The sequence below is a fragment of the Sus scrofa genome, chromosome 2, assembly GCF_000003025.6.
Source record: "Sus scrofa isolate TJ Tabasco breed Duroc chromosome 2, Sscrofa11.1, whole genome shotgun sequence".
Taxonomy (NCBI): Eukaryota; Metazoa; Chordata; class Mammalia; order Artiodactyla; family Suidae; genus Sus; species Sus scrofa.
In genome coordinates, this window is record NC_010444.4 from 134,662,787 (window position 1) to 134,685,797 (window position 23,011).

At 49.9% G+C, this 23,011-nt stretch overlaps 1 protein-coding gene across 13 annotated transcripts in view; it reads left to right on the forward strand.

Moving 5' to 3' along the window:
* Positions 1-23,011, forward strand: part of SLC22A5 (solute carrier family 22 member 5) — a 186,835-nt gene that overhangs the window by 2,046 nt on the left and 161,778 nt on the right. For 12 of the 13 annotated variants that reach the window (XM_003123912.5, XM_021085423.1, XM_021085427.1 and 9 more), the window contains exons 2-9: positions 6,105-6,208; positions 13,187-13,341; positions 14,366-14,537; positions 15,705-15,831; positions 18,073-18,173; positions 19,728-19,942; positions 21,452-21,634; positions 22,577-22,712. In XM_003123912.5, the coding sequence (XP_003123960.1) occupies positions 6,105-6,208; positions 13,187-13,341; positions 14,366-14,537; positions 15,705-15,831; positions 18,073-18,173; positions 19,728-19,942; positions 21,452-21,634; positions 22,577-22,712 (1,193 nt within the window). The remainder of the gene's footprint in view (positions 1-6,104; positions 6,209-13,186; positions 13,342-14,365; positions 14,538-15,704; positions 15,832-18,072; positions 18,174-19,727; positions 19,943-21,451; positions 21,635-22,576; positions 22,713-23,011) is intronic. The other variant, XM_021085433.1, reaches the window with a different exon arrangement.

A 23,011-nucleotide genomic window follows, 5' to 3' on the forward strand; every position in this document is an offset into this window, starting at 1 on the left:
GTGGCCAAAGAGGGCATGGAGTACTCAAACTTCCCATCGTCAGAGTTACCTGGTGGCCTAGTAGTTAAAGATCCAGCCTTGTCACTGCTGTGATGCCAGTTCAATACCTAGCCTGGGAACTTCTGCATATCCCGAGCATGACCCTTCTGCAAAAAAAAAAAAAAAAATTCCAGTCATCACAAATCCTCCGACCTAGCCTCACAAGCACATCTATCACTGTGTTGGAAGTCAGAGCTGTGAAAGCACAGGCTGTCCCTCAGATTGCAGATAGAAACCACAGAGGGGAAGCCATAATCCATGGCTAAGGGATTTCTGAAAATTCTGCTTCTGGCTGCCAATGGAAGGAAGAGGCAAGGAAATCAGAAGCAGCTTATGGCTTCTCTTAAGATGTTCCCCTGACTCCTAGGGTCCCTGACTTAGGGACTGAACATTTGCTTTTTTTCTTCTTTTTCTTCTTTTTTGTCTTTTTAGCACCGCACCCATGGCCTATGGAGGTTCCCAGGCTGGGGATCAAATTGGAGCTGTAGCCGCTGACTTACAACGCCACAGCCACTGCAGCACCAGGTCTGAGCCGTGTCTGCCACCTATACCACAGCTCACAGTAACGACGGATCCTTTCACCCACTGAACAAGGCCAAGAATTGAACCCATGTCCTCGTGGATACCAGTCAGGCTCGTTACCACTCAGCCACAGCAGGAACTCCTAGCCACTTGCTCTTGCTTTGCTGCCCCAATCCTGTCTTCAGCTGCGAGTGGTGGCATTGATGATGAGCTCCCAAACACCCACTGTTCCAGAAGGGTCCTTGAGCTATGTTGCTGCCAGTGTCAGCCTTTCCCCTTGTACAGTTAGCCTATTTCTTTAGCTGGCTTAGCAGTTTTCTACGAGTTGTGTGCCCTTTCACCTACTTACAGGTTGTCAATCTTCGCAGGGAGCCAAGATTAATACCTTACTGGGCCCTTTGTGTGGGGATGGTGGAATGCCAGACCTTAAGCTCAAACCTGCTTTTTCCTCTCTGACGAAACAGAGAGGCTGTTGCATTAACATTCTGGTGGCTCCATTTTTCTAAGGCCCATTTTCTTTCAAGCCAGACCTGGCCTGCTGACCCCTGCAGCTAGTCTCGAGCCTGCTAAATGTCTCCAAGTCTGCCCTCTGCCCTAAATCATACATAAAGGTGCACTAGTATTCAATTCCTATTCATGTTTTTCAACAGAAGATGAAAACCTCACATCTCCTGTTTAGTTTTTTTCTGTGTTGAAGTTAACATGTGCACCTCTAGTACTAAGCTTTGTAGTCAATTTCCATCTTCATATCTCCCGCAAGCCCCAATTTTGATGCTGGGTGCAGATCAGATACTCATGAAAATTTTTGCTGAATGGATTCATGAATGATTTCAGAATCTTCTCTAAAGTGTGAGAACTGAAGAAGAAAAGGGCAGGTTTAATGCAAAGAAGGTACACTTGGGGGTGGTAGCCAAGCAGAATAATATTTTAAAGGAAATGTCATCCTCCCACCCCATGAACTGGGGCTTGCGCCTATGTGGATCTGCAGCAAGGCGTTATGTCTGGCAGGAAGAAGGGGACACTCTGAGGTGAAAGAGGTGATTCTCCCATGTTTCAGGAATAGTGTGGCGGTCCACATGCTCCTAGGCTGGCCCCTTCTCTTGCCCTTCAGTCACCCCTGGGGTGCAGTGGAGTCAGCCACCTCCCCATGCAGTGCTGCTCAATCCCTGAGTGCTTCTTGGCCCAGGTTGCCCCCTTCTTTGGCAACCTGGATGATTTCTCAAGCTGCCTGGGTCACCTGCTTTTTGGTGTCTCCATAGCACAGCCTGTGGCCATAAAGATTCCTTTAGAGATTTCTAGCTCTTCTGTCACCCCTGAGTTAGGGTCTTTTCAGCCAAGATCTGTCAGTCCTCTTTGTCCCCTTGCTCCCTGCCAGTCTCTGCTTCCCAGAAGCCCCCTGCCCTGGCCCTTGGCAGCACTCTCACTCACACCCTGCTCTCCTGGAAAGTCTCTTTTTCTGGACCAGGGTGGGGAGACCCAAGAGACCTGGACCCTGTGCCTCACTGCTCTACCTTTGCTGACTTCCTTCACTCTAGGGAAGCACTGACCCTTACCCCTGCCTTGCACCACCTGACAAGCTACCTGCCAGGTTCCCAAGGGCCCCTGTGCTCATGCAGTCCCAACAGACCCATCTGGCCATGAGTGGTCAGATTGATCCTCTCTCTGGTGGCTGAGAACTGACATAGAGAAGGGAATGAGGGAGAAAGGAAAATAATCTGTTCTAGAGATTGAAGGTCAGGGTTCACCTGGCTTCGGGCCGCCAATCCCAAGGACTCAGCCTCAGGGAGACTATGGTTTCGGAGATTAACAGCTTTTTTATTCATCTAGTCCCTCTCTCCTGTAGGTCCCAAATAGCTATCAAGCCTTTCCTCTGCCAGCTGCTGCCAGGCTTGACAGAGGATATGGTAGTAAATTCTTCATCTCCGACCAACACCACAGCTCACAGCAATGCCAGATCCTTAACTCAGTGAGTGAGCAAACTGAACACTGAAGGGGTAAGGGGACAAGAATTCGCCATTAATTGCAGCAGGAGGCATGATGAAATATGTGTAGGCAAACATGGCATTCTGTAACAGGTAGTGCTTACCAGTGCGTTTAACCAGTGATGCAGTCAGGCTAGGTACATCTCAGAGAGGAGCTTCTGCCCTGTGGGCACAGACTCTGTCTCTTTTTTCTCCAGCCAATTCACAGGTAAGAACATTTAGTCCCAAGGAACTGTATTACCTCTCTACTTCCCATAACTGAGAAGGAGCACTGATTACATACTGCGTACAAGAGACACAATTCTCTTCCTTCTTAAAAAATGCAACAGCTTCATTGAGATATAAATGATGTAAAACACACTATACATAACCAAAGTATGTAGTTTGAAAAGCTTAAGATACACACAAACACACACACACCCACGTATATGAAGCCATCACCACTAGAAAGGTACATTTCTGACCAGGAAGGATGGCATGTCTAGCCCCCTGGCCAGAGTTACTCCCAGATTTCTTCAGTTTGCATCTGCTCTTATAGCTCACCCAGCTGAGGAGTAATGACCTAAATCTTAAACCTACGCCTGTAGTTCTTTTTTTTTTTTTTTTGTCTTTTTGCCATTTCTTGGGCCACTCCTGTGGCATATGGAGGTTCCGGGCTAGGGGTCGAATCGGAGCTGTAGCTGCCAGCCTACGCCAGAGCCACTGCAACGCAGGATCCCAGCCACGTCTGTGACCTACACCACATCTCACGGCAATGCCGGAACCTTGACCCACTGAGCAAGGCCAGGGATCGAACCTGCAACCTCATGGTTCCTAGTCGGATTCGTTAACCACTGCGCCACGATGGGAACTCCCTACACCTTTAGTTCTAATGTTGATATTTGTCATCATCAACCAGTGCAGCCCATCCTCCGTACCAGTTGGAGGCATGGTGAGCGAGTTTATAGCTGCTTTAGTCACACCTGCAGAGCCAAGACCTCGGTATAGAAATATTAGATTGTTCTAAACACAGCAAGCCCAGGGTACCTAGCCTGGACTCTATGGGCTTCTCACCCCACCCCTCCTAAGGAGGATTCAGGCCAAGTCCTGAAGCCCACTGCAGTCCATCTCGTGGTTGACAGGTAAGTAGATGGCTAGGCTGGGTGGGACCTAGTCCGTGCTGGCCCTTCTGTTCATTTTTTGAGACCTGCTACCTTTGCTGACCCTACTCACAAGCTCCTTGTGGCTGGTAGGAAGAAAGTGTTAACCCATGCTTGCTTTTTGGAGGGTCCAAAGCCAGGCCGTTAGAATTATTAAGAAATGTTGGCGAGTTCCCATTGTGGCTCAGCGGTTAACGAACCCGACTAGCATCCATGGGGACGTGGGTTCAATCCCTGGCCTCACTCACTGAGTTAAGGATCTGGCATTGCTGTGAGCGGTGGTGTTGGTCGCAGATGCAGTTCAGATCCCACATTGCTGGGGCTGTGGTGTAGGCCAGTGGCTACAGCTCCAATTCAACCCCTAGCCTGGGAACCTCCATATGCTGTGGATGCAGCCCTAAAAAGACAAAAAGACAAAAAAAGAAAAATAAGAAAAGACATGTCAGTGGTGGATAGAGACCGCAGTGACTTCAGGTAGTTACCCACTTGCCTGAGTAAGGTCCAGGTGGTGGGAATGAGGCTGTGGGAGCCGGAGAGATGCTCTGGGGACCTTTCCCAAGAGGTGCTACAGGCACCTTGTTTCCTGCAGAGCATAGACTGACCTGGTTCCAGGTGGCACCTGGCCTTGCCAGTCCAGAAGTCCCTAGAAGCCTATATGGAGAGACTTGACGTGGTGTGAGGCTGGGGATAGTTCTACCCCACGACTCATTGCAGAAACCCCTGTGGACGTCCCATCCAGTATTTCAGCTATATCAGTCCCTAACCCTCATGACAGACCTATTGGGAAGCAGCTGCTAATTCTCTTCATTTTGATTATCTTTTGATTATTAGTAATGCATGCTAGCTGGGAATAGTTCCCATCATATTCAAAAGTGGCAATAGCCTTAATCTGGCCCTGAAGCTCTGCCTGACAGCAGAGGCTGGCACCCTATCACCTAGTCCCTCAGCTCTGCCTCCCTTGCCACTCCCATCCTGACTTCAGCAGCTGTGTCCAGGCAGGGGCTGCCCTAGGAGCACTCTGAGGCTGCAGAGGTGGGAAGGCTCGCATAGCCTGACCATTCAGGCCGTGGTGCTCTTTGCCTGTCTCCTGCCAGACTGGGCTTCCTCTAGATTTAGGAGTTGGTGACCCCCGCCTTTTCCCTGCACTGGGGATCAGCACCCCATCCTCGGGCCATCCAAGGTACACGATTGTTCTAGAGCAGAGAGCCAGCTGTGTGGCTGAGTGATCCTTATCATCGGCTGCGACGGTACTTCATGTCCACCCTGAGGGCTGCCCTCTGACCCCCTCTAAGATGCCTGGAGGCTATGTGCACACACTGCCCAGCTGGGCCCAGAAACAGACTGGTTTTTTCTCTCTGGGTCTGGCCTGGAAGAGATGCAGGCTCTATGGAGGGCAGGCTCACTTTCTGGCACCAGACAAGCCAGGGTCTAATTTCCCGGGAAGGTGGCCTTCTTGATTACTGCTGAGCGCCATCTCTCTCTTCTGGGAAACATCTTTCTGGGAACCACCAAGCTTCCTGTTTTGGTTTTTCTTCCTTCTTTTGGCCCTTGTTAGGCTGGAATAATCTAATGTCTGAGTGTTCAGGTGGTTCCCCACCCACAGACCTCTCCATGCTGACTGTGGATGGAGCTCCACATTGGGTCCTGAGAAACTCAAGCACTGCGGCCCATTCCCTGTCTGAATCACTGTTTCGCAAATGGGGAAATTAAGGCACAACGAGGGGAAAGAGCTTGTCTAAGGTGGAATGACAGTAGGGTAGAAGTTAAAACTCAGTTTCTTAACTCCTTGTTCAGAGCTGTTGGCTGTCATTGGGCCTAGTGTTGGCGCAGCATCCAGGATCCCAGCTCTAAATGTCAGCAGAAGGACCCAAGAGTCATTGGCCCAGAGTTAGGGCCTGAGCAGAGCTGAAGGAACAGATTCAGATGGTACATACCATGCTCTCTGGCCTCAGACCTTCGCTGGATGCCTTGACTCTTAGAGCCACTGAGCCCTGCTCCAGAACCGCTCCTGTGCCATCCCTGCCAATGGCCTAATCCCCAATGAAATGAGCCCACAGTCCTGGGCTCAGCCCACATCCTTAAGAGCAACCGTGAGAGACCTCACCTCCTTCTGAATTGGTACATAGGTGAAATATTTACTCCCTGCCTTTCTCCCCTCCTTGAATTGGTAGCAAAATAGTGGAGCTAAAAGCTCTTACAAATAGGAAGGCGAGCAAGGCCAGTCTCCCTGCAAGGAGACCCCTGCTTTCTGCCTCGTCACCTGATGAGCCTTCACTTGCCTCAGTGAGCTCACACACCCTTGCGGTGGTGTAAAGAGAGCGTGTGGGGAGGCAGGATATTCCAATTTCATTCAACAAGAAGCCTTACATTTAAAACATTTTTTAAAAGAAGTGAGTGATACATCCCTCTGCTCCTCTTTCAGTGGAACCTGGTGTGTGAGGACGACTGGAAGGCCCCGCTCACGATCTCCTTGTTTTTCGGGGGTGTGCTGGTGGGCTCCTTCATTTCGGGGCAGCTCTCAGACAGGTAAGGTGGCTGTCTATCTCCTGCAGCTGCAGGGGACCCCAGCCCTGAGCAAGGTAGTGTCTCCGCCCAGAGCCTTGTATTTTTAAAAAGGGAAGGCCCAGAGCCTTGTATTTTTAAAAAGGTATACACTCCATACCAGGCAAAAAAAACCAGCAAGCTCCTCTCCCTAACACTTGCTGAGCAGAACGACCTCAGCCAAGTGTATCCATGATCTAGTTGACCAGGAAATACGCCCCACTTCTCCTCTACACTGGCTGGCCGGCCTTCTCTTCAAGAGCATAACTCTTTCATGTCTTGGAGCCTAGGAGAGATGGACTCCACACACGTGCACGTGAGCGCTGTTGTAGATCTTGGGGTGCCCCGTGGCTGACCGCTTCCATGTTCCCCAGGCCCTCGCTCTCCCATCCAGGTGAGAGGAGAGCTCAGTGGCCAGTAGCAGCGTGATGGGCAGAACTCTTGTGTTCACAGGGCTGACACCCTTTAGCTAAGAGGCTTGTAGTTATGGCATTTCACGGCAATCAGGAAATGTGCTGTTTTGACCCATAAGCAGGTGATCTATGTAATTCCGGGGCTCTTCACTTAAGGTCCATTCTTGGCTTTAGGAAGTTCATTTACTTTGGAGATTACATGCAAAATTTTAGAGCGTGTATGAGCATTTTCCTGGAGAAAAGTCCATAGGTTCCATGATATCCACAGAGGGGTTTGTTTATCTTACTGTGTCTTCCTACCCCTGGGCTTCAGGGTCTGTGGGAGAAGCCCATGGCAAGAAGAGCGGCCTTCGGCGAAGTCCTTGGCCACACTGGGAGGAGTCCCAGCATCCTCCCAGTCTTCGTTCATAAGGAATATGTGCATTTCTCACTTGATTTGTCTTTTCCAGAGTGTCATCTAGTGATTTTTTTTTAGGGGACCCATTCCTACAGTCACCAGTGAGCACGGACGTGTTAAGTAGGCCATAACTACTGCCTGACAACTGTAGATGAGCCTGAGAAAGGGCAAAGGGCTTTGTTTCTTTAGGGGAAAGACCCGTAACCTAGTAGCAAGCACAGCCGATTACCTGTATTTCTTTAACAAACACAGGGCGTCTAATATGTGCCATTCACTCTTCAGCACACTGTACAAATAAATAAATTAATCTTCATAACCCTATGAAGTAGGAAGTATTGTTATTCTCATTTTACAGATGGGGAAAATGAAACCCAGAGGAATTAAACGGCTTACCAGAGTCACAGAGCAGGCAAGTGGCAGGGCTAGACTTCAGGCCCAGAGAATCCTAATCCCTTGTTTCATGTGGACTGCCATTCTAGAGCCCTGCTCTTCCAGATCTTGCCTGCTAGCAAGGCAGATTGTATTAAACGACACATGGAGGGAAGTATTGTTCTCTTCTGTGGCGATAAGTGAGTGATACAGAGGGGAAGTACAGGCTGCTCAGAGAGGCCCCGACGGAGGAGGCTGAGACCGTAAGCGAAGCTAGCGGGTTGAAAGGTGAGGAGAAGTTAGCCAGCTAATGGCAGGAGAGAGGAAAGAGCACTCTGGGCAAGGGAGCCACATGTACCTAAGACACAGGAAGGGCCTAGCACAGTGTGGGAGCCAGAAGGCAGTCCTCTGGGGCGGTGTGGAGATGATGTGGAGGGGCCCAAGCAGAAGAGCAGGCCAGGCTTAGCAGATGGCAGGTGGGCATCCGGGTTTTAATCACAGAGCAGTGGGGAGCTATTGAGGATGTGACATCCTCAGATTTGCCCTTTTATTTTTATTTTATTTATTTATTTATTTTTGTGTTTTTGCCTTTTCTAGGGCCACTCCTGCAGCATATGGAGGTTCCCAGGCTAGGGGTCGAATTGGAGCTACAGCCGCCGGCCTACACCAGAGCCACAGCAACGTGGGATCTGAGCTGCGTCTGCGACCTACACCACAGCTCACGGCAACGCCAGATCCTTAATCCACTGAGCAAAGCCAGGGATCGAACCCGCAACCTCCTGGTTCTAGTCGGATTTGTTAACCACTGAGCCATGACGGTAACTCCAGATTTGCCATTTTAAAAAGATTTTTTGAGGAGTTCCCGTTGTGGCTCAGTGGAAATGAACCCGACTAGTATCATGAGGACACAGGTACAATCCCTGGCCTCTGTCAGTGGGTTAAAAGATCTGGCGTTGCCATGAGCTGTGGTATATGTCACAGACGCGCCTCGGATCTGGCGTTGCTGGGGCTGTGGTGTAGGCCAGCAGGTGCAGCTCTGATTCAACCCCTAGCCTGGAAACTCCCATATGCTGTGGGTGCAACCCTAAAAAAAGTTTAATTAATTAAAAGATTTTTTTTGATAGCTTTGTGGAGAAAGGATTGAAAGGAAGCAAGAGGGATTGTGGAAAGGCCAGTTAAGTGGTTATTACAGAAATTTACACAAGAAACAGTGGTGGCTCGGACTAGGCTGAAGGCAGCAGAGACACAGAGGAGTGGTAGAAGGTGCACCAGCAGGACTGGGCTGTGGGCTGGACGAGGGAAGTGAGAGGAGAGAGACTTCCGACTTGCCCAGCCAGACAGATGACGCACCCTTCTCTCGGACAGCACTCTGGAAGAGGACGGTATTTGCAGGAGAAGATGTGGAGTTCAAATGAACAGACTGGAGTTGGGGTGATATGAGACTAGGGGTCTCGTAGGAGGAACTGAGAATGGGGTCGGATGTGTGGATGCAGTGCTGCGTACACCACAGGTCTGGGCTGGAGAAACACATTCAGGAATCGTGAGCTCATGGAACCCTCCTCAGAGCCCCAAACGTGGATGAGGGTGCCTGGGGCCAGTGTGGCGTGAGAGGATGGCGTGCCCGGGGCTGCTCTCAGAGGCCCTCCCAGAGGGCTAGTGGGCATTCCCCTCCCACGGGGTTGGGTGGCAGCGGAGACTCAGAGGGGTCACCTTGATGTGAAAAACAAGGAGGAGGGACCCGAGTTTCAGAGCAAGCTCAGTGCATTTTTCTGGGTCAGCAGCTTCATGGGGTAGGTAGATCTCTGCGGGCCAGCGTCACAGCCTGATGACCGTGTAACAGCCTGATTCCCTGAGGAAGGTGGTTAAATTCCAAAGTCTGCACCCACAGAAACAAAATTAGTGAATACACTGAGGACCACTTTAATCTTCAGAAGCACTGGCACGGTGTTTCTCAAACCTTTAAAAAAAATTTTGGGGAGTTCCTGTCGTGGCTCAGTGGTTAACAAATCTGCCTAGGAACCATGAGGTTGTGGGTTTGACCCCTGGCCTCGCTCAGTGGGTTAGGGATCCAGCGTTGCCTTGAGCTGTGGTGTAGGTTGCAGACGCGGCTCAGATCCCACGTTGCTGTGGCTCTGGCGTAAGCCAGTGACTACAGCTCCGGTTAGACCCCTAGCCTGGGATCCTCCATATGCCTCAGGAGCAGCCCTAGAAAAGGCAAAAGAACAAAAAAAAAAAACAAAAACAAAAACAAAAAAAAAACCTTTGCCAGCAGACCTAAGTATGATCTGTTTAAGTCCAGTAAGTGAAATCGCCAAAAATGTGCCTATTCTGGCCACAGCCCCTGCCTTCAGCTCTCAACACCAGCCCTCAAGCTTGTCTAAACTCCCTTGGAAAGCCCAAGGCTCTGTGGCATGGATAGTTTCCTCCTAAGTGAGCCACTTCAAAAACCTAAGCCAAGCAGATTACCTAAAAGCAATGGATTCATACCCTGCAGCGGGGTCTAGGATATCAATAGTAACTTTTCATAGAGGACTCCTTTGTGCAATATGAGCAAGCCTGAAAGTCAAGAGCAATTACAGTAATCTTGGGTTGTCAGAGCATCTGGCATCATAGAGTCACCTTTACGTGCAGAATTACAAGAGAGGCACACCCCTGCAGAGAGGTAGCTGAAATTTCCTATTTTCTAGGCATGTATGTGTGTCTGACTTTTGCTGACAGACTTTAAAAACAAGGGTCTCTAGCTCCACCCAGGATTGCCAAGGACTAGCTAGGGCTACGTAAGGGGTCCCTGGGTCTCCCTCTTCCCTCCTTTCCCAGGGGGCCCCTGGGAAGGGAAAGCAGGGTAGGAAGGCCCCATCTCTCGGTTGGCTGGCCCGGGGGACGCTCCTGTTACAGAGCAGTGCAGGGCGGAGTCGGGGTCTCCTTTTAGGCCAGGGCTGCTCAGCCTTGACACTGTTGACATTTTGAACCAGAGAATGCTTTGTTGTGTGGAGAGGTGCCATCCTGGGCATTTTATTTTATTTTATTTTTTATTACTCAAATGAATTTATCACATCTGTAGTTGTATAATGATCACAACAATCTGATTTCACAGGATTTCCATCCCACAGCCCAGGCACATCCCCCACCCCCCAAACTGTCTCCTCCAGAGACCATAAGTTTTTCAATGTCTGTGAATCAGAATCTGTTCTACAAAGAATTTCAGTCTGTCCTTTTTTCAGATTCTACGTGTCAGTGAAAGCATTGGATGTTGGTGTCTCATTGTACAGCTGACTTTGCTTAGCATGATAGTTTCTAGGTCCATCCATGTTGCGAAAAATGCTGGTATTTCGTTCTTTTTAATGGCTGAGTAATATTCCATTGTGTATACGTACCAGATCTTCTTGATCCACTCCTCTGTCGATGGACATTTAGGTTGTTTCCATGTCTTGGCTATTGTAAATAGTGCTGCAATGAACATCGGAGTACATGTGTCTTTGCGAGTCGTGGTTTTCTCTGGGTAGATGCCCTATCCTGTGCGTTTTAGCATTTAGAACATCTCTGGCCTCTGCTCTACGGGTTGCCAGTATCGTCAAAAACAAAACCCCCTGTTGCAGTGGGGAGAAGCTCCACACTCCTTACCATGGCTGAAGGCCTTGGGCAGTCTGGCTCCTGCCCACCTCCCCAGTCTCCTGGGAACAGCTGGCCCCACGTGTTCATCAGCCCCTCTGGCCTCAGTTGTGTGTGCTCCTCTCACCATCTTGGCAAAGTGTTCCCCGCCCCACCCCCACCACACAGGCTGCCTCAGGGTCCAAGGTCTGCATTGCCCTGGTCCCTGTGCCTTGCCTTCACAGCACCTATAAGAAACTGATAAATTAAAGCGTAGTCATATGAATAATGTTGGTCTCCCCACTGTACTGTGAACATGCTTGAAAGCTGATCCCTCTTCCCTACTTGTCAACAACTGTTTTTCCTTTGGGCCTCCCATCAGGAGGGAGACGTTCCCTGAATGCCCACATCCCCAGCCCCTGCCTCCGGTCCAGGCTGGGCTCCTTTGCTGTGTCCCTTGTCACCAGCATGCTGATCCGTCAGTGCTCCTGTTTCAGTGTGTAATCCTACACTCAGTAGTGTGGTTGTTTGGTTAAAATGTGATTATTGTCTGTCTCACCAGCTATAGGCTCTAAGCTCCTTGAGGGCAGAGCAGTATCTTTTTTTATTCATATATATCCCTAGTGACTAGTACATCATAGATGTTCAAATAAATAGTCATTGAATGAAAGTGGTGTCTGTCAGCCCTGGCCAGACTCAGGCTGAATCTGCTAAGTTGAATGAACTAGGTTGACTTGTCTGTCCTTGTTGAAGCTCTGTCTTTAAAACCAAACGAACTCAAAAAAACCCCGTGTTTTTTTTTTTTAAATGTAAATGAACACAGATACAGAAAAGCACATAAAACAAATATGGCTTAATGAATTATGCCAGGAAGAAAACCTTGTAAATACCACTGAGTCGAGAAATAGAACTTTGTCAGCCAGCAAGAAGCCCTATCCATCTGTCCAGTCCCAAGGATGAGGGCCTCCCTCCCTTATAAGTAACCACTAGTCTGGCTTTTTATAGTAATAACCGAAGTTCCCGTTGCCGCTCAGTGGTTAACGAATCTGACTGGGAACCATGGGGTTGTGGGTTCGCTCCCTGGCCTCACTCAGTGGGTTGAGGATCCGGCATTGCCGTGGGCTGTGGTGTGGGTGGCACACGAGGCTCAGATCCTACATTGCTGTGGCTCTGGCGTGGGCCAGCAGCTGCAACTCTGATTGGACCCCTAAGCCTGGGAATCTCCATGTGCCGCGGAAGCAGCCCTAGAAAAGGCAAAAAGACAAAAAAAAAAAAAATATATATATATATATATATGTATATATGTGTGTATATATATATATAGTAATAACCCCCTTATGGATTTTTTGGTAGTTTTATCATCCAGTATGCATACTTAAACACAAGTTTAGTAATGCCCACTTAAACATTTTTATGTCTTTTATTAATCTAGAGAGTCTCCATCGTTTTCTGTGCCTGTGCTCTTTCACTTGTGGAATTTCCCAGGCTGAATTTTGCTGATTATGTACTCATGGTATGGTACAGCATATTCCTCTTTTTTCTGCATTTCTTGCAAATTGCATCTGCATCTAGAGGCTTGAGGATTCAGGTTCAGCTCCTTTGGCAAGACTCTAGGAGTCATGCGATGTTCAAGTGTCTCTTTTTACGATTAGCGGTCGTTGAAACATAATGCCATATCTATTTATTCGTTGGGTGTTGTAAAATGATGATGTTCTAATTTTATCATTTTGTTTTCATTTAATAGTTAGAATACTTTTATAAAATGATACATTCCCCTCATCTGTTAGTGGCTACTCTTCACAGAGTTTCCATAGGAAAGCCAGGACACACGTTTTCCCCTTTATTTCCCAGTTTTCATTTATAATGAGCTGTTTCTCCATAATCCTCCAAAAGTAAACCAATTCTTCTTAAAAATAAATTATGAACGTATGAATTCAAGCATAATGAATGTGTTTCGTTCCCTGGTAATCATTATCTTAATTCTGCCACTGCCTTTTGGGCACCCCTGGTGCCCAGAGTGTACTTTGGCCCGGGAAAGTGGGGAGGGCGGGTAACAGGATTGCCCTGCACCAAGTGCCCTGGCAGCCCTGCCCACAGCCCCTCCCTATGTGACTCTGGGGAGATACCCCTTTGGGTAGAGCCCATTCCCTCTGCCTTCTCCCAGCTGGGTCTCTATCACTCTCCTTTCCTTCCCAGGTTTGGCCGGAAGAATGTGCTGTTTGTAACGATGGGCATGCAGACAGGCTTCAGCTTCCTGCAGGTCTTCTCGAAGAACTATGAGATGTTTGCTGTGCTATTTTTCCTTGTAGGCATGGGCCAGATCTCCAACTATGTGGCAGCGTTTGTCCTGGGTATGGCCATCAAGTTGGAGTTGAGTACTTGATCCTGTGTTTCACCATCCTCCCACCTCCCACTTTATGGAGGCAGCTGTGATGTCCCCCCGGGGGATGTGGTCTCTGGCAGCACTGACAGGGATTCTTGGTGAACCCAAAGAGTAGCAAGGGAGACTGACTCGACCAAGTGCCCATCCTTGGGTCCCCAACAGCACTGACTGCTGGATTCTAGTTCTTTTCTGGCTTCCAAGGTGTGGCACCTTGGTCACATGAGTACCTCATGGCCATTTTATAGGAACTCACCCAAGGTCATCTATTAAAAGTAGGGTGCCCCCCCCAAAAAAAAGGGCATGCCACTGCCCAGGGCTGGGGTAGCTAAGGAAAGAGGGAGGCATGACGTGAGGAGCAAGGGCCATGATTGGCAGGCTCACCAAGGAAGAAAACTACCCCTTCTGTAAAACACAGTGGCCAGTGAAACCAACTGGCAAAAGCAATTGATAGGAGTGGGCTTTAGTCACAGGAGTGGGCTTCCTGGTTTTAGTTCAGCATCAACCCTGCAAGGCTTTGGCCTGTTCTCACTGAAAAGTTGCCAGTCTCACTATTCAGAGGAATCTAACTCTAGCTTATTGGTCTGTGGGGTCCTTGGATTGCTTGTTGAAAGGATTATTCCTTTCTTTTCACATTTATTACAATATTTTTCCTTAAAGTGTAACAGTTAGCATATGTGGCTTAATAATGACTTCCCCTTTAATGAATCCTTCCTCACATGAGGTTTAACTTCGAGGCCTCACGTGGCATCTTTAGCCTACAGCTTCAGGAAGTGATGACAGTTTCACTAGAGAACTGTGGCTGAGGAGCCAGTGAGGCCACAGTGAGGCACCCCCAGCAGGTGGTCAGAATCCCAACCCTCCCTGGGGCTTGGAAACCTCAAGATAATTCTGCCTGCCTTCTTATCTCTGTGTTGAAAATTATGCAATAGAAGATTAATAAGGAAATAACTGGAATTAAAATACTAACATGACTCCTCCCTTGTTTTGAACAGGAACAGAAATTCTTGGCAAGTCCGTTCGTATTATATTCTCTACGTTAGGAGTGTGCATATTTTATGCATTTGGCTACATGCTGCTGCCACTGTTTGCTTACTTCATCAGAGACTGGCGGATGCTGCTACTGGCCCTGACGGTGCCTGGATTGCTGTGTGTGGTGCTCTGGTGGTGAGTGTGGCCCTGTGCCCAGTGGTGCCCACCAGCAGGATGCCTTCTGTCTGGCCTTCACTAGGGGGCAGCAGCAACCCGCCAATCCCTACTTGGGCGCCCAGAGACAGGAAGTCTAAATTATTTATAAGTTGTTTCAGATGTTTTTCCATACTCAGAAAAGCCAAAAACAGAACAGAACAACCCCAAGGCATCAACAGACTTGTTCTCAGCCCTGTGCTGGGTTGATCAGCGTGCAGGGAAAGGAAGAAGCGGTAGCTGTGAGACAGTGGGGTCTAGTGTGACCTCCAGGAAGCTGTCAGACTGCAGGACAAGACAGCTTAAGCCCTGGCTCTGGTTGTGCGTTGCCATGGCCTCATGTCGTAGGCACTGGGTGAAGAGGGAGCACACTGTAAGTGAGAGTCCTCAGGGTAGCTGAATGAAGGAAGCCAGGTAGCTGAATGAGCCTCCAAGATAGAGGACAGGCAGAGGGAAGGGCAGTACATATCAAGAGAGAGAATACAGCTGAGGGACTGGGGTAGGGATGATGAGATCACTGGTCCACATGGACATGAGAGCATGACATGGCCAAGCGTAGAGGGAGAAGGTAGATACCGATGAGTCGCAATCATGGCCTAAGAGCAGCGGCTACCTGGTGAGGTAGAAAATAAGGTCCGCAAAGTCTCAAAGCACCCACATGCCTTGCAGAGTCAGCTCACTGAGTCAGGGGTTGGGATAGAGGAGTGCTAAGGAAAAGCTAGAGGCTAAGAGGGCAGTGCAGAAACACTGCACTGCCTGGAACAAGCAGAGGAGAACAGCAAGGTAAAGATCTGGGCTGGGCTGCGCCGGTGGCTGAAGGCAGGCTTCAGGAGCCCGTTTCGTGCCTGTCTACCTAGTGTCCAGCAGGTGGCACCACCACTCCTCAGAAATGGAGGTGGCTAGCCAGGGGAGGAATTCCCATCCTGGTGTGCTGGCCCCTTGAAATTTTGTGATCTCCCGTGTATCCGAAGCTCACACTTCAGGTCATTCCTGGGTGTAGTAGGGTACATCTCTTAGCTTCTGTCTTGGAAACATCGAACATTCCCCAAACCCAGTTCTGGTTCCGAAACCCCATTTCCCGCTTCCACTTGTGCTACACTGGTCCGTTAGGCAGGAAGGCCTCAGTCAGATTGCTCCTTGCACTTCCAGGTTCATTCCTGAGTCCCCCCGATGGCTCATCTCTCAGGGACGATTTCAGGAAGCTGAGGTGATCATCCGCAAGGCTGCTGGACTCAATGGGATCGTTGCGCCCTCCACCATCTTTGACTCAAGCGAGGTGAGCACTGTGTGAGAGCTGGCGGGAGGGTCTTGGTGACCATGATTTTAGGGTCGCACCCAGAGCCCCAAAGCCCCCCTTTCACGCAGCAGCCCAGCCCTCTCTGCCTGAGTGACAGCTGCCCCCAAGGCAGGCCCTGTTAAAATTCAGAAATTGATTGGGTTTAGGAGATTCTAACTGTTATATTTAAAATGGATAAGCAATGAGATATTACTATACAGCACAGGGAACTATATCCACTCTCTTGGGATGGACCGTGATGGAAGAAAATATGAGAAAAAGAATATAGATAAGTAGATAGATAGATATGGTACTGTGTCACTTTGCTGTACAGCAGAAATCAATACAACACTGTAAATCAACTGTACGCTAATAAAAATTTTTGAACAATGAATTTTAAAAACTCAGAGGTTGAGAGGAAGGTGCTAACTGCCTAAATCCCTTCACCTTTTCCATGGATTTTAGGTTTTCATACTTTATATAATTCTTTTCAGTTGAACCATTACCTTTAAATACTTTATTTACTTATTTAGTCTTTTTAGGGCCTCACCTGTATCATATGGAGGTTCCCAGACTAGGGGTCAAATTGGAGCTACAGCTGCTGGCCTACACCACAGGCATAGCAAGGCAGAGCCCTAGTTGTGTCTGGGACCTACACCACAGCTCTCAGCAATGCCGGATCCTTAACCCACTGAGCAAAGCCAGGGATCGAACCGGCGTCCTCATGGATACTAGTCGGGTTCGTTACCATAACAGAAACTCCTATTACATTTAATAAGAAAAACTCTTTATGAGTAATAGGCCTCTTGTGAAGTTGGTATTTGGGAAAATTGTTGTCTCTTACACCTTAGGTAGTCCCTCATCTTAAGAAAAATCTTGCAGTACCTGAACTGTGAAGCATAAGTAGATTTAGAGTTAGACATGTCCTGTCCCTTTCCTGCCACCAACAGGGAGTTGTTGAGTGTTGTCTTGGAGCCTGGTCCTTTTGGATACTCGCCCTCCCCCGCCCCACCCTCCCTGTGAACCCTGTTCCCACAGGCCAGGAGTAATTTCCTGGCTCTGCCTGACTCCTGGGTCTTGCGTCTCCTTCCTGTTCCCTTTCTTTCCACCCTCTCTGCAGCAAGCAGTTTTCCTCATCTCCTGAAGGGTAGAAGTTGTCATGGCTGGCCGATGGGGTTCTGGAGTGTATCTCTGTTCTGATGCGAAGACAAGGGGCTGGCTGTGAGAACAGCCACCAGCAGTCATGCTGCAATGTGCAAAGGCGTGTTAGCATGTCAGGCTCTAGATGCAGACCTGGGGCTTGGGAAAGGGAGACCAGTTATTATGGGCAGCAAAGAAGCTGCTGGCCACTTGGCAGCCCTGCCAGCCTCTCAGTTAAGTGGTGATCCAGCACCAGTCCCACTTAGCATGTCCTAGAAAGGGCCCTGGTGCACAGAGGGGAGGGGTCTATGCAGGGAGGGCTTTTAAGGGAGCTAGCCTCCGTAGCTCTGCAGGGGTCAGTCTGTGTGAACCCGTAAGTCCCACTGGCATCTTTGTGGAAATGGGGCTATTTCAGGGGATCTGTTAAGTCAAAAGTTGACCTTTTGTTGAACCACGGACTTGGGAAAAAACAAACTCCAAAGCTGGGTTTGCTTAAGAAAGCAACCTCAGTGTGTTTAGACGTGTGGTTTATTAATGTCCTTGGCTGTGCCAAATTTCATAGGAAGTTACTCTGGGTGAAGCTGAGGTCAATTTTCCTGTTTTTCTATCTGAAAAAATTTTTTCCCTGGAAGTAGTCCATAACTTCATGGTATGAGGACTGAAAACATTAATTCTTTTAAAATATCCTATCCATAAACTACACAGCCAGTTTCTTTCTATGACCCAGAAGGCTGGGAGCCAGCCTCGGGGAGGAATGCTCAGCGGCCTCCCTGGAATGTGGCCATTGACTGGGCTGGGGGTGGTGCCGGGAAGGCGCAGTCAGCTGGGGCCTCCTCCTCCGCTGCCTCATCACCTCAGGGACTGGTCGCCTCCTCTTCCTCCTCACTCTTGTTCACTAATTTGTTATCGACAAGGCCTGGGGAGCCTTCTGCAGCCCAAGATACAGTCACTATAGTCCTCTTCTTATCCAGCAAGACGCATAAAACATTCCCCAACCCAGAGATGTGCAAGGCTAAGATGCGAGGGTTTCAAGTATGTTCTCGCGTCTCTGAGTCTCCAACCTTCTCTCCCTCCCATACCCTTGTCATGTTGTTCCTGCAGCTACAAGACCTGAGCTCCAAGAAGCAGCAGTCCCACAGCATTCTGGATCTGCTCCGAACCCGGAATATCCGGATGGTCACCATCATGTCCATAATTCTGTGGTGCGTGAGTGAGCCCTACCTGCGTCCAGACAAGGTGCTGGCCGTGGCCGTCAGGCCCTGCATTTACAGACGCGTCTTAGACCAGAATTCAAAGCCTGTATCATCGGGGATGTGTCTTGCGATGAAAAGAAATGGGCATGTCCAAGTTCTTAATCTCGGAAGAGGAGAATGAAACTGTTGTGGGGGCTTGGGGGGAGATATGGGATCTCTGGGGATCCCTTCGGGTCATAAGGCAAGTCATTGCTCACTTTGGGTCTTAGTTTAGTTGTTCCAGTCACCTGTGCATCAGACATTGACCGAGGAGGACAGCTGAGGCCTTTTAGAAGTTCTAAGTGAAGACACCATGTCCTTTCGATTACAGAGGATGCTAAATACATTCTGAAAATGTGGAGACAGGACATCCTCCCTCTGGGATGGTTGAAGACGGTCCTGGAGGCAGAGCCAGGGCCTATATGTCCTCATCAGGGCCCTTCTAACACAGCATTTCTCCAAGTGTGTCGGGGAGGGGTTCGTGATTGACCAGGAAGAAGGAACATAGCCAAGTGCCTGCATGGAGTTTGCTCAGTGGCCAGACCCTTGGGATTGCAGGCAGCTACCTGAGCTGCTGGGGGAGGAAGGCAGACTTCCTCTCAGCATCCCTTCTGCTGGAGTCAACAAGCCCTGTCAGCCAGCTCTTTTGCTCACTGAGGGTACTATGAGTCACCCATTTCCAAGGAATGGCCTGGGATCCCTTAGGGTGGTGCACCACCCCTGAGTCGGCCTCAGGGGTGATTCAGCCTGCCCCACACACCTGCCAGCCTGCGATGTGTCACCTAGGCGCTCCTCTTGCACGTGCCCTTTTCCCTGATTGTACCAGCTGTGCTTTCAACCTGCTGGCCAGTTAAAAACAGTCTGATTCACATAGGTCTGGTTTGCCCAAGAGTGCTGACCATCAGTAGCGAGAATGCCTACTGGGGACAGGTCTAGGCCAGGGGCAGTGAGGGGCATGCAGATGGCCCACTGGGAGCTCCCTCGAGTCCAGTGGGGGTGAAGTCATCAGCTTCTGACCAGCCTCTTCCTGGCTGGTCGCCCCAGAGGGTCTGCCAGGGATCTTCCTCCAAAGGTTTGACTCCATGATTGTTCCTTATTTTCTCTTATCTCACCAGTCTGATCACACCTCACTTGCTACCTGCCTTAGCTCCTTCTACAGTTGGATTTAAGCATTCAGAGGGTAAGGAAGCAGGCTTTTGTGAGTGCTTCAGCTTAGGATTTTTAAAGCCAAAAGGCAGGTTGAAATTTTTTGGTTTGGAGAATTTTTTCCAACAAAGTAAATCTATCTGAATTACATATCTTTTTGCTGGGACACTCTGGAATTGACTGAAAGTGCTCTGGCCCAGAAGCTACCCTGGGCTAGGGCAGGTTATCTTTCTTTCTAAGAAACAAGACTCAGGGTTAAATCTGCTGCCCTCTTGCTAAGGATAGTTTTCAGTTCCCTCCACTAATTGTATTTCAGTTGTCCAGGTTGGGAGGCGTGTGGATGCTGCGTCTCCAGCTTCCTTCTGCCCTCTGTTCCAGGATGACCATATCAGTGGGCTATTTCGGGCTTTCGCTGGACACTCCTAACTTGCATGGGGACGTCTTTTTGAACTGCTTCCTTTCGGCTCTGGTTGAAGTCCCAGCATACGTGTTGGCCTGGCTGCTGCTGCGGCACCTGCCCCGTCGCTATTCCATGGCCACTGCCCTCTTCCTGGGTGGCAGCGTTCTTCTCTTCGTGCAGCTGGTGCCCCCAGGTAGGGACCGTCCACATCTGCGGCCTGGGATACCCGTTGAGTCACGCAGTCTCTACCAGGCCATCCTCCTCATTTAATAAAGAGCCTAGCATTGTGCCTGCACATCTGCGTTCTGGGCTAACCGATCAAGACAAAGTGTCTCCTGGGACCAGATGGTCATCATGGCTTGGGCTTTATGGGAGAAGAGAGAGTAACCACATTGGGCTGGTGGTTAATTTTACTCTCTCCCCAAGTTCCTGTGTGTGTATTTGTTTTTCTCTGAAAACTGAGGGGAAGAACCGTCCCCTTGTCATTTTAACCTGGCCCCTTAGTCACTTATCCAGTTAAGTAGCTACAGAGTATGTGCTGTGGGGGAGGCACTGTGCCTGGGGCTAATAATGCAGAAGTAAAGGAGTCAGCCGAGCTCCAGGCCCCCCTGGAGCTCACACTCCAGTTGAGAAGACAAGACAACAAACAAGTAAATGAAACGCGTATTGTAACACAGGCTGTGTTACCTTTAATAATAACAATAAAGGACAGTGGAGAGCTGGTTTATATAGAGTGGTCACAGATAGGCTCCCTGAAGAGGGAGCGGTTGAGCAGAAATGGATGAAATGATGAGAACCCTGAGAAAGTCTAGGAGCCCAACATTTCAGGCCGAAGAGACAGCAAAGGCAAAGACCCTGAGGAAGGAATGGGCCTGGCCTGGTTGAGGAGTAAGAGGGAGCTGGTAAGAGATGAGGAGAAGGGGAAGGGGCCGGAGGGGGCAGGCCACAAAGTGACTCTCACAGGCCAAGAGCAGAATTTTATTTGCAAAACTTGCCTGCTCTCGGTATCCCACAGAAGGGTCGGAGATTGCCTCTTTGCAAATCCAGAAAGCAGTTTATGGATCCTCAAGTCCATCATGGTACCCAGAGCTGTCATGGATTTGGGGACCTTTGGTGATCATTTGTGGGCCCCTGAGGCTGGCAACAGTGCCCAGGAACAGCCCCAGCCACAGCTTAGCCGGGAGCCCAGGGGTGTGTGTGGAGGTTCATACCGGAGCTCAGGGAGGCATTTCCTCATTGGCCCAGTGAGCAGGAGAGACCAGAGTATCGTTCCCGAGGGTCTGCTAGTCTGCGAAGTGTGAGAGCCTGAAATGAATTAGCCTTGACCTTCCCACTCATGCACGAGTCATTAGTTAATTCCGCAGTGCCCGCAGCATGAGGTCTGGGGTTCCTGCTGCCCCCCTGACAGACATGACTTTAATGACCTCTGGAAGGTGTCTTTGGGCCCCTGGGGGGGCTCCCCCTGCCGGTCTTGGGGCTGAGGAGACGAGCACGTCCTCACACAGCTGCAGGTCCCAGCCTCCTCTCTGCCATCAGCTTGGAGGGACATTAACCCCTTAGCCCACAGTAGGAGGTTATAGTAACTGTCCCCCGAACCCTCACCAAGAAAAGGGAGACGGTATGTCTGTTTCAGGCCGGAAACTCCGTAACAGTAAACCTTAGGTTGGCGCCTTCCCCTGCTTTCTTCCCTTTGCCTCTCCAGACCTGTATTATTTGGCTACAGTCCTGGTGATGGTGGGCAAGTTTGGAATCACTGCTGCCTTTTCCATGGTCTACGTGTACACAGCCGAGCTGTACCCTACAGTGGTCAGAAACATGGGCGTGGGGGTCAGCTCCACAGCGTCCCGCCTGGGCAGCATCCTGTCTCCCTACTTCATCTACCTTGGTGAGTCCTGTGGGCCGAGTGCCAGCCTGAGGGTTGGGGTGGAAGCATGGACTGGCTCTAACGTGAGCTGGGAGGACTGGCACGTAGTAGATGGGAACCTGCCGACGCCAGATCTCTGTCCAGGGAAGGTTCCTGACCAGGCGCACCGTGGCCGAAGCACTGCCATGGAAAACAAACCTATAGATGTCAGCTAGAAGTTGATGGGAAATGTATCTGTTTTAGCCTTCCCTTCCCAGGTCTTCCCTCCGGGAATACAGTGCCCCTTTCCTAAGGGATTGCAGAGTGGTTCAGGGAGCCGGTCTATTGGGGAAATTTCTTGAAATCAGAGTTTAAAAGGACAGATAGGGAAATTTATTCTTCAGGAGAATAAATAAATAGAAAACTTCTGTAACTTGAAGCACTTTACCTGCCTTGTACCATCTTATGCAACAGGGTCCCAGCTTCCTCTTCAGCATCTAAAGTATTTCCTCATGGCAGCTGGTCCCTCGCACATGCCCAGCCAGCACAGTCTCTGGGGAGGGGTGGCGCCCATGCTGGGAGTGCTAAGAGTGCTTTGTAAACATGCAACCTGGCTCCGACAAGCAGAAACACCTTCTGACTTGGCTTGAAAACAAATCTACCCGTCTAGAGAGCGGGAGGAGTTATTCCTGTCCCTGGAGCAGTATTTAGAGTTCCTTGGAAACCCAGCATTAGGAAATATGAATAGAAATGGCCCAGCTCCATCCTCCGGTCTGCACTCCTCCCTTGCACTGCAAGGCATCACTGGTCTGTGCCAGCTCTGGGTTCTGCAACCTGTCTTGGTGCCGATTCCAATATGGTAGCTCATACTGGGAGATGCTGAGGCCACGAAGCAGGCGATCCCCATGAGAATCCTGGGAACAGAAAGGCAGGGACCTCGTCTAACTGCATGCCCAGACCCGGGCTCTGTCTGCTTTGCCACAGGTGCCTACGACCGCTTCCTGCCCTACATTCTCATGGGGAGTCTGACCATCCTGACAGCCATCCTCACCTTGTTCCTCCCAGAGAGCTTTGGCACCCCACTCCCAGACACCATTGATCAGATGCTCAGGGTCAAAGGGTAAGGAGTCCTCCTTCTTCAAAAAGTAGGTGCACTGGGTCCAGGCCTGGCAGAGAGTTCCCCAAGAACTCACACACACCGTAGACTAATTTAGTCTTCCGAAGGTCAGACATGCCCAGGTAGGTACAGCCTCTCCTCTCAGCTCGGACCCAGACCACCAGGTCACCATGCACATCTCCACAGCACCCACAGCTCTGGGATGGTGCAGAGATGAGGAGAAGCCTTTCAGAATCTGCCATATGTTCTTTTCCCTATGGTGAGATAGCCTCAGTGTTGGGTTTTATTTGCTTGACACTGGT